General features: G+C 45.9%; 1 protein-coding gene across 6 annotated transcripts in view; it reads left to right on the forward strand.

The window, feature by feature from the left end:
* Positions 1-9,670, forward strand: part of LOC134624902 (multiple PDZ domain protein) — a 55,237-nt gene extending 45,567 nt beyond the window's left edge. For 5 of the 6 annotated variants that reach the window (XM_063470037.1, XM_063470040.1, XM_063470041.1 and 2 more), the window contains 16 exons: positions 67-135; positions 1,115-1,210; positions 1,294-1,368; positions 1,464-1,650; positions 1,739-1,884; positions 2,781-2,864; positions 3,823-4,016; positions 4,237-4,251; positions 5,589-5,736; positions 5,827-5,913; positions 6,147-6,243; positions 6,365-6,528; positions 7,155-7,259; positions 7,541-7,635; positions 7,736-7,859; positions 7,949-9,670. In XM_063470037.1, the coding sequence (XP_063326107.1) occupies positions 67-135; positions 1,115-1,210; positions 1,294-1,368; positions 1,464-1,650; positions 1,739-1,884; positions 2,781-2,864; positions 3,823-4,016; positions 4,237-4,251; positions 5,589-5,736; positions 5,827-5,913; positions 6,147-6,243; positions 6,365-6,528; positions 7,155-7,259; positions 7,541-7,635; positions 7,736-7,859; positions 7,949-8,095 (1,833 nt within the window). In that variant the 3' untranslated portion in view covers positions 8,096-9,670. The remainder of the gene's footprint in view (positions 1-66; positions 136-1,114; positions 1,211-1,293; positions 1,369-1,463; positions 1,651-1,738; positions 1,885-2,780; positions 2,865-3,822; positions 4,017-4,236; positions 4,252-5,588; positions 5,737-5,826; positions 5,914-6,146; positions 6,244-6,364; positions 6,529-7,154; positions 7,260-7,540; positions 7,636-7,735; positions 7,860-7,948) is intronic. The other variant, XM_063470038.1, reaches the window with a different exon arrangement.
* Positions 9,671-11,295: the final 1,625 nt, after the last annotated feature.

Consider the following 11,295-nt stretch of genomic DNA (forward strand, 5'->3'; position numbering starts at 1 on the left):
AAAGAGACACGCTCAAGACTGATTTATTTACTTCATGGTGTACTCACTACTCCTGCTCCTTCACAGCCAGAAGAAGCTGCTGCTAATGGCGACGCCGATACGTCGAACTACGTTCATCACATCGTAAATCTGAAGGTGAGAGGTGCAGGATGACCCGCGGACATCGCAAAACACACAGAGTTACAGGCAGTAACAGGGAGAAAGTCTCAGAAACAGTGCGGTAATGAGGGAAGTGTATACTCTTACACACACACACACACACACACACACACACACACACACACACACACACACAAAATAAGCCAGCGGGGTACGTCAGAGACAGACAGATCGGGAGCACACCGGAGCACTCAAGTTTGACAGGATGCCAAAACGCTGAGAAAAGACAGAAAATTTTGAGGGAAAAGAAGGTGAAGTAAACAAAACAGACGTTCCAATGGGAGTTAAAGGCTCGGTTCACTGAAATAATAAATAAAAAGGAATGGATCCTGACTCCTTGTGGGGTCCACGTTCTAGCTCGCAGAAAGCAGACAAAGTTTTCCTAAGGTCATTGTCTGATCCTTTAAGCAGCAGCGATAAAATTGCATCCAGTTGCACAACACTGGAGCGGAAGCAGAGATCTTAACATTAGACATCTCACCACCTCAACAAATAAAGGAAACTTTCTACAGGAACAGTTACAACACGGGTCAAGTGGGAACATGCTTTTCAGGCAGATTCAGGTGAAGTTGGCCTTTGAAGAGCGCTAAAACAAAATGCAAACGAGACAGGAGAGAGGAAAAACTATGCAACCCCTACAATTGTTGAATCATTCATACGGTAGAGGTGGCAACAGTGTAGCACATAGGCAGCTCATTAATATGAAGACACATGCCCTGAAAGGCCTCTCTGGGAGCAAAAGATCAGAAGTGTGAAGGATGTGAGCTGAAGCTGGGGCTGATTCATCTCTCTGGAGGCGACTGTTTGTCAGTCATACTTGATTTCTTTAACTGGTACAGTACGGCTCCATTACTCAGCACATGTTAAAGAAAAGGGTTTGTCAGCGTGGGTATTGTGTGTGCGGTGGTGCAATTTCAAACGTTTTTTATCACTAATGAGCGTTTCTCTTCATCAGGAGGACGGAGGACTCGGCATCACTTTTGTTGAGGGTGACACAGAGGCTGGGGTTGAAATTGAGAGTATATCTGAAGTGCAGGGACACACCGGCAAAGTATGTCATGCCTAATGAGACCTTCTGTACCGTGGACGTTTAGCTGCCTTTGTTAATCAAAGCTGTTTGTGTGCTGTGAGCAGGAGGGGTGCATGAAACCTGGGGACAAACTCTTAGCTGTGAATGGCGAGTCTGTGCTCGGATACACTGTTGAAAAGGTAAGGGCGTTACTCTGGAAATAGCCTTTCATGTCTGTGCTGTTTATTAGTAGCCACAAGGTGAAAGGTGTGATTGGTATTCTTTGTTTTTTTAGGTCTCGTCACTGCTGAGAAAAGCCAAAGGTCCAGTGAAGCTAACCTTTGCTACAAAGGAGATCCCCTCTTCTTTCTCCTGTGTCCAGTCGATCTGCCAGGACTCAAGCTTTTCAGATGGAGTCCTCGCTAGCGTACCCAGCATGCCTAGCATCTTCCCAAGTCAGCCAGAGGCAGAAGCAACCACCAGTGAGTTCGTTTTACTTGGTTTTAATTTGCTAGAACTGTATTGTCAGTTTTGTCAGGTGATAAGAACAGACATGCTTCTCCGTTTTAGGTCTTAGTCGCTCATCCACCCCTTCCGCTCTGGCCTCTGACCCGACGACCTGCCCCATCATCCCCGGCTGTGAAACAACCATCGACATCTCCAAGGGCCGCACAGGCCTGGGCCTCAGCATCGTGGGAGGCTGTGACACTCTGTTGGTAGGAAACCAGACAAGTAGCAGTAGCAGTCAGCTAATGAGGGGAAAAACATGAGCTGGTCTCCCTGATGTGCTTCCATTTAGTCAATAATAATAATAAAACGTGGCTCTTTTCCACAGTTTGTTTTCGTCCTGTCTTCCTGGGTCTGTCGGATGTTTCTTCCTGTGGAAAGGGAGTTTTTCCTTCCCACTGTCGTACAGTGCGTGCTCGCAGGAGGGTCCTCAGATTGTTGAGGTTTTCTCTGTATTATTGTATCCACTACAAAGCGCCTTGAGGCAACTTCTGTTGTGATTTGGCACTTTATATAAATAAACTTTTATTGATTTGAATAATAACAAACAGTAAATCTGCAGGTTTCTTGAAGTTGCGTAACCGAGCTGTGCGTTCCCAGCCACAATGCCACCCACTTAGATTCTTTGCTGGTAGCATAACTCAGTTTCTAAATAGCCACGGAGGCTCAGGAATGTAGGAAATGATGCTGTCACGGCCTCCTCTTCTTCTCGTTGCCCCTGCCATCCTCCCCTCGTCCCATCTATTCTGTCTGCTCAGTCAGGCTTGGGGCAGCAGCTCTTTGTCTGGCCTCAGCCATGGGGACAACGTCCTGCCCCTGGAATGCAACCTCAGGAGCACAGGAACACACACATTCACAGAAGCAGTAATCCAAATTTATGTCTGTTTGCCAACAAACACACACAAAAAAATTTGCTGTGTACACATACTTTAAAAAGTCAACAAATACACTTTCCCCTCCCGGCCCAGTCTGTCTTGTATCCATTTAATATCCTCCAAATAAATGCTAAATGTCTTCCTTCCATCTTTTTTGTTTTGTTTTGTTTTGTGTGTTTTTATTTTGTCCTAATTAACTCACTTTTTCCACTCTCTCTCTTTATCTCCAGGGGGCCATCATTATCCATGAAGTTTATGAAGAAGGGGCGGCCTCCAAAGATGGGAGGTTATGGGCAGGAGACCAAATCTTAGAGGTGAGCTGCAGCATAATGAGCGTAACCCAGGAGCCAGATTAAACTATGTTTCGATGAGACATGCCTGAAGAGCCTCAGCACTAACACTTGGATTTTTAAAGTCTGACAATACGATATATGTTTAGCAACAGCATAGATATATATTAACAGCAATAAGAACCTCTAAAAACACTTAAAACCAAACCGCTTTTTGCTTTTAGCAAGATAATATACTGCAGACTGAGGCGATTATGAGTGAAAAGTGCAAGAAAACCTGTACAAATCCCGTGTGCATTATGCGCCTTGACAAGTTAAGCACCCGAGCTCTTACTTGGGTTTGCCCTCCGTCTGACCCCGTGCTTTGTCACGGAGAGAGGGCAGGGGTGGAGCCCGGGAGTTGAGTTATTGTAGCTCAATCACTAGATCTGAATTGAAACACACGCCCTTATGACTTAATAGCTCTCCACTATTCACTCCTGTCCCTGAGCCAGGCTGCTGTGTTTAGAAAATAAGGTCAGCGAGGGAAAGTGAAAAGAGCAGTTTCCCACTCTGCAGTCATGCCATTAGATACTATGGGGAAAAAATAAAATCCACTGCATGTGCACGGTGAAAGATAATATGGTATTTTCCCTCCTTTAAATGTGGTTTGAAAAAAGGAAAGAAGAAAAAGCTGGGCATCGCTCTTAGACTGACCACTGGAGCATCTCACAGGGGTTTGTGGGAAGGTTTCCCTGCTGTACTTTAAGTCAAGCACCAGCCTGTGATTTCAAAAGAATGACCTAGTTTCTTCGTATCTAAAGCAGAAACAGTTTAAAGGAAACTTTGAGCATTAAATGAGGCTGTTAGAACTTTTTATATATAATCCTCTGCTGCAGTTAACTTATACGCTGGAACAGAAGATAAGGCCTCTGCTACTTTAACCAAATATGGCCGAGCGAGTAGCTGGATCAAAACCTACGCACGCATTCTCTCATCACAGGTGAACGGCATCGACCTGCGAGCGGCCAGTCACGACGAAGCCATCAACGTGCTGCGGCAGACGCCGCAGAGGGTCCGGCTGGCGGTCTACAGGGACGAGGCCCAGTACAAGGAGGAGGACCTGTGGGACTCCTTCACCGTGGAGCTGCACAAGAATCCTGGCCAGGGCCTGGGACTGAGCATTGTCGGGAGGAGGTGGGAATGTTGTTAGAATTAGCTCTGCTGCTTAGAACGTCAGGCCATGAGCCTTTACATATAACAATAGCAGAGTAGTGACTCCACTAGGTGCTTTCTGGGTCACAGTAGGTGTTAGCGTGTTTAAAAATACATAGAAGCAAACAAGGAATTCAAAACATTCTAGATTTCATTATCAGCCTACTTTATAATTATATTGTTTTGAATTTTTTTAATGCAGATCGTGGGATCAGAGGTAACCTTTTGTATTTTATCTGTTTTTATACTCCATAGTTGGGAGAGTGAGGTCATTGCTTTTACTTCTATCATGTTTCTGTCCATGCAGCCATCAGTTAAACCAGTTTTACTTACCAACAAAAGTCATTGTGTTTGGTGTAAGCACGCAGATTAAGTAAAATCCCTTCTTTCCCACACGACATGTCTGTTACAAAGACGTGAAATCATTATGTTTTTTTCAGCAGGAAATCAAAAAGCGATCATTATTTTTTTATGTCTAGCTTGAACAGATCGTGGCTAAATGAAGGTTTTTTTCTGCGTGACTGCATTTCTAACACGTTAATTTCAATTTTCATATGAGTCAGCAGAACAGGTTTGTATTTCAGTCGTTCTCCTCGGTACTAGTGGCGGTTCTCGCCTCGCTGTGTTACCAGAGACGGAGCTGAAAGCACTTGTTGCGTCAGCGTGAAAATCCCGCTATTGTTGCTAGCACTCGATCAGCAAAGAAAGATTTACAAAGTTATTACTAGGATAAGAGCAGGCAGGTTGTGGAGCGTCTATAAGCCCTCTGGATTTCTGTGTGCCTGTAAATGTTTTATGCTGACAGATTTGGTCCCGTGGTCGAAGTTTGTCAGAGGACAGGGGTCAGGGTTAAATATCCCAAGCTGGTGTCAGAGGTTTGGACAGCAGTCGTCAGACCCTCTTTTGACACAGTTTCAGTTTGCTACACACGTGGCAAGAAAAAGGCTAAAATGCTCAAAAGGATGGAAAAGACAGGAGCCCAGAAGACCTACGAAAAAGGAAAATATGCAAGCTAGCAGTTAGTGGTGAGCAGTTGTGACAGCCAAGTATCTCTGGCACCGAGGACTGAGTGGGATCAAGTTGCCTTGCTTCACAGCTACTGCTTGTGCTAGTTCTTATCCACGTGGAGATTGGCACCTCAGATATGCAAAGTCCACGGCTCAGATGTGCTTCTGAACAAAGAAGAAAAGGCAGAGGCTTAAGATAAGTCTTCTTTTCTTCCTGCACGTTATATTCTCACTCACAGCGAGCACAGAATTTGACTCTGTTGACCGTGAACCGAAGCCTCCAACACCACAATACTGTCAAAGTGGTTGCTGGTTAATATTCTGTTATACGAGCCACACTCGCGCAGCTCCATTGGAAAAGCCTGAAATTGCCAGATCAATACTGTACCAGCAATAACAAGTTAAAAAACAGAGCTCTGGAAAATTGTAGGATTAAAGTCAGCAATTTGAGAAAAGGAAACTTAGCGATCCTCAGCAGAGTGCTGCATGCAGTCACAGACGTGTCATGCCTACTGCCGCGTCTCAGTCTTCCCGTCTCTCCGAGCAGGAACGACACAGGGGTGTTTGTGTCCGACATCGTGAAAGGAGGTTTGGTGGACGCCGACGGTCGGCTGATGCAGGGCGACCAGATTCTGTCGGTCAACGGTGAGGACGTCCGGTCAGCCACTCAAGAGGCTGTGGCTGCGCTGCTGAAGGTAGTCCTGCCCCGCAGGCGCAATCGTCAAAGTGTGCAAGACAATTAAAGATGAATAACCGTAAAATGATGCCTATGTGTTGTGTTGCAGTGCTGCGTGGGATCTATCAAAATGGAAGTGGGGAGGTTTAAGGCGGGCCCCTTCCACTCGGAAAGAAGGCTGTCTCAAAGCAGCCAGGTAATGTAGCACTCATTTACCTGATGAGATAGTGGTTAAAATAGACGTAGCTGTGGTGTAAGCAGATGCACATCAGCGAGAGGTAGCCAGTCAGAGAACAGGTGAACCATAAATAGGTCATTTTTAACTGCTAATCATGCAAAACTAAAATAGAAGGCAGAAAATGAGCGCTGAATAGAAATTCCTCTTATCTAATGCCTGAAAAGAAAACGCTCTGAATGCTTTTGTTTCAGATGAGTGAGACAGGAAGCGCCAAGGTGGTCTCTCAGCCATGTTCAGATCCTGGCACCCTTCCTGGTGACCCTGACAAGCTTAGTACAAGCCAAGAATGTAAGTACGACAAGACTGTAAGTGTAAGATAACAAGCAGATCAAAATCCACTGCGAATATCGGTCAAATTGCGGGAAAAGAAAAGGCGGGACGAGTCATCAGAGCGACGCGTTTGTTTCAGACCCGGAGCATCAGGAAGTCAGAACAGTGGAGTTCACTAAAGGCCCCGCTGATTCTCTGGGCATCAGCATAGCGGGCGGAGTGGGCAGCCCCCTGGGCGACATCCCCATCTTCATCGCCATGATGAATCCCGTCGGACTGGCTGCTCAGACCCAGAATCTCAAGGTATGAGACGTTTTCTTGGCCACCTCCCTCTCAAATCTTTGGCTTTCATCAGAAATTATGCATATCTCCAATTCTTGTGTGGGATTTAATGCGAATCTCATTTATTTACTCCCACTCGCTCAGTGTAAGTATCCTCAGCGGCTCCCAGAGGCCGCGAGCCCTTAACCTTTAGCAGTGACCTTCACAGAAAAACTGACAATTGAAACTGTGTTAGACTGAGGCTGGAGGAGGACAATAGCCATTTGCTAACATGGATAATAAATCTCCCACTCCTGTATTAAGACCATTAAGCCCACAGAAGGACTCATTGAAATGAATAGGGTGAATCCTGAATGGTATATTCATGCCGTTTTATCATTTCAGCCTGAAAGAGAAAAGAGAGCGCGGCGTAATGAAATTACTCAGCTGAACCGTGAATTTACGTTTTTTGTGTGGTCTAATGATGAAAGCACAGAAATCTGCAGTGACAGACGGTTTCAGACGGTGGGCACCGCTTTTATGACGCTGACATGCAGCAGGCTGCTCGAAACATCCAAACTGTTCTTTGGAAAGTGTGAAAAGTTTCTGCTCCACTGCACATCTGCACTGTTTTCCCCCCAAAATGTTCTAAACTCTCACTTTTTCAGATCGGGGACCGAATCGTCAGCATATGCGGAACCTCTGCTGAAGGCATGAGCCACTCTCAGGCCGTCGCCCTGCTCAAGAACGCGACGGGAACGATACAGCTGCAGGTCTCCTATAAACTTTTTCTCTCACCTCCCATGTTTCTACCAGATAAATCTGCAGATAATCTGCAGCTCGGCTTGTGTCGTATTCTTCCCTTTATCTCTGTTCAAAGTGTTCAGCTGAGCACAGACGAGACAAAGGGTGGCGGTCACAGGCTTTGAAGCACCATAAAGCGCCCTCATCCAGCACTACCATCATGCTATCTGTCTTTATCTGGGCAGTAAATCAACTCCAGTATTACTATAACAGAGCTGTGTTCTGTGTCTGTGTGTTAACGCACCTCCAGGTGGTTGCAGGTGGCGACACCACCGTGACGGGTCCCCCTCAGGAGCAGGTCGGTGGGGCTCTCACGCCCAGCTGCATCTTCCAGGACGACCTCGGGTATGATGTTCTTAGACGCAGGGGCAGGGGCACTCAGAGGAGGAGAACTACAGGTTGTTGCTTTGTTTTTCCTTTAAATGCCTTCTACCTTTTCCCTCAGCCCTCCTCAGTATAAGACCATCACTCTTGATAGAGGACCAGACGGGCTGGGTTTCAGTATAGTCGGAGGGTACGGCAGCCCCCACGGAGACCTGCCCATATATGTGAAAACTGTTTTTGGAAAGGTGAGAGGCGTTTATCTGTGCCACTGTTTATCTTTGCAGAACCAACAGCCTCTGTTATTGATGGTGTGCACGCGTGTGTGTGTGTTTAGGGCGCAGCAGCAGAGGACGGGCGCCTGAAGCGAGGAGACCAGATCATGGCCGTCAACGGGCAGACTCTGGAGGGGGTTTCCCACGAAGAGGCCGTCAGCATCCTGAAGAGGACCAAAGGAACCGTCACGCTCACCGTGCTGTCATAGACGGCCCCCACCTCCACACGCACTATACCCACTCCTTATTCTCTGCTCACAACAACATTCACTTCACCTCCGCGCACCTTTTCTGCAAACTCGCAGCAGCAGCGTGCCGCGACGAGGTGCTCGTCTGTGAAAGCACCCGCACACTGAAACACAAACAGTGTGATCATGAAGAAGCTTACGCCACTGTGATGTGTGAAAGCCTGTTACAAGCACGTGTTGTGCTGAAGGCTTTACTTAGTCGTAATGTGAATCTCAACGAGGCTGTAAATAGTATTAGAAACATTCCACCACTCTGGATTTGAAGTATTCACTGGACACTTTGGATTGTGTTTAGTGCTGTCAGTGTTAATCCCATTAAAATGACTTTATCGCCATAACGCGGCAAATCTCCGTTAGCGAGTTAACGCGGATCCCCACGTGCATGGGGCTGGATGCCGTCAACACATTAGCGCGGTTAGCTCGTTAACGCGTTAGCGCCATCCAGCCCCACACACTGGGGGATCCGCGCTAACTCGCTAACGGTGATTTGCCGCATTAATGGCGTTAACGTCATTTTAACGAGATTAACGCTGGCAGCACTAATTGTATTCCTGTATTATTATTATTACTTTGTTAGCAGTCTGAGCTGCCCTAATAGGGGTGACCCCAGCCTCAGTTCAGAGCACAGAATTAAAGAAGTACCCTTGAGACAATTAGGAGATTATAGCAGGATTTAGCTAACGCCTGCATTAGCTTAAAACAGCGTTATTTGTCCGTTGCGTTGCACTGCTGTCAGCACACTCCTCGTATTTTGAATTCCTGGGAAGCAGACGCTGCTGTGGAAGCCCCGTTTCCGCCACAAAAACCCCCCAAAAAGCAAGTATCCATAACTTGAAATTTCGAGTTATTTTCTTGAAATTTCGACTTATTAACTCGAATTTTTGACTTTTTTACTCGAAATTTGGAGAAACATAACTCCTCCAAATTTCGAGAAAATAAGTCGAAATTTTGCGAAAATAACTTGAAATTTCGAGTTATGGATCCTTTTTTTTTTTTTTAGTGGCGGAAACGGGCTTCCATACGCTGCTGAGACCGCTCTTAATCAAATGTATCGTGAAGTCACTGTAGTTTATAGTCCTGAAGCGGCGAGAAGTCGGATATCGGAAACGTGCAGCGTGTTGACTTTTCTTTGAAGGGAAAGATGTGAAAGCACGGCTTGAGTGTGTGTGTGTGAGTGTATGTGAGAGCCGTTCACTGAAATATAGTGCTGCTAAAGCTGATGTGTAAGGTGTTATGTCACAGTATTTTTTAAGTATTATTGTTCACTTCCTGCAAGCGCACAGAAAAGTAAACTGACTGCTATTTAGGTTTGTATGAATGAGTGGTTAAAGAGTCCTTTATGACCTTGTTGTTTACCCGAAACAGAGTCATCCATTGTGTAGTTTCTGACGTCATTGGACAGGTGTTGTGTAGCGTAGCGTGTTCTCTGTCTGTTCTCTGTCTTATATCCCCGTAAATGCGTTTTCAAGAGCTGTCAAAAGTGGCAGTATTGAATTTATTCACACTGAATTAAATAAAAGTGACCTTTGGATTCAATCAGCGTCCCAATTTTTCTTCGTCTTGCACTTTATTGAACGCGAGATAAGAGTTAAAGCACATTCTGTCATTAAATCCAGCAGGAATAAAAGCGTATCAAGCCATAAACGTGTGTTTATTAAATTAGCAATCGCATTTGAGCGGCGTGCCAACTTTTCAAGTGCGCCAGCTGTTGTTGAAACTGTCACTGAAGGGGTTATTGTGCCGCACGCATCCCGTGCTACAGCGATACATCAGCGAGATCAATTTTCTATCTGGGAGAGAAGCGGTGTGCTGTCGCTGCGGGTCATGTTTAAATGAAAGGCGAACAGATCTAAGTCAGGGGATAAAGTAAGTTTAAATGAAAAGCGGCCTACGCATGAACAAAGATTTATGTGGAACAGCATGTATGGTCTTGCTTGAATAGAGTCTCTGTTGTCACTAGGGACCTAATAAAGCCTGGATAGAAAGAGACGAAGCTCTCCATTAAAATATGGCATCCCATCTGTCCACACGCTGACAAGCACAGCTGCTCCACAGCTCATGCACAGCCACAAGTCCTCTGCCTAATGAGGTCTGGGGGCTTGTTTGGTTTTGGCGGACTGTCAGAGAAGAACATGGCGGGACTTTTCTTGTAGAAGTTCACGCGATCAACCATCGGGTCACTCCTTCACCCAAGCCCTCCCAGGTCAAGACCCAGTGCTTCTACCTGCAGCTGCTCCAAGGCAAACCCCAAGTCAGTCACCCCCTGCGTTCGACAGCTGAGCTTCCTCCCCCCAAAGCACCTGTTGTTTTAACTGCCCCAGTGGGATTAGTGGTTTCTCCAGCCCTCCTCCAGGTTCAAGAGACCCTGCTTGGTTTACACACGGCTTGTCTGCACAAGCCTTTTAGATGCGGGATCAGGTGTTGCCGCTGCGTCACGCTTGACATGAATGTATGGCCAAATGGTGTAACGTTCCACAACAATGGCGCCGAAGCTAAATCTCTCTTTTAAAAACCAAAAACATAAAAAGACTGAAGTATCTACATATCAGACAAATCTTTATTTGATTCTTACATGGAAAGGTCTCTTGACCTCATAAATAAGAAATATAACAGTTACATTATTTGATGTACTGTTGCACACATGTCGACTCCATGACTCATGTGTTTGACCCTGCAGCTTAGATTTGTCGATGCCTTTCAAACATTTCAGTGCTCAGTGTTACTGCCAGCTCCAGCGACGACTGAACGTTAAGCAGATAGAAACATAGTTTGTGAGTGGGCTCGGCAGCAGGCATTCCTTATGGGCAGGGAAGGCATCGGCATTACTGAAGGCCCTCGGGCTTCCAATGGCATGTGGGCCCCTGGACCCCACCACCACCATGCAGTTGGATGCATAGATAGCTTTTTTCCCAATTTGTTTGAGAAAAATTAATTTGTCCAAATCTAGTATCACGAAAGGTCCCATGCTAGATATAGTTCTGGAAACATTCATGCCTACATAGCAGTTTAAACAGATAAAGGAAAAATGGTAAAAAGTTAGTAAACAGAGTCTTTTTCTAACAGCTATTATGGGGCTCAGACATCTACGTGAGTTATCTAACTGTAAAACTATCACTGAGCGCTCACTTAGTTGAAGTGTGAAAAATTTACACACTATGATT

This window comes from Pelmatolapia mariae, linkage group LG3_W (assembly GCF_036321145.2).
Source record: "Pelmatolapia mariae isolate MD_Pm_ZW linkage group LG3_W, Pm_UMD_F_2, whole genome shotgun sequence".
NCBI lineage: Eukaryota > Metazoa > Chordata > Actinopteri > Cichliformes > Cichlidae > Pelmatolapia > Pelmatolapia mariae.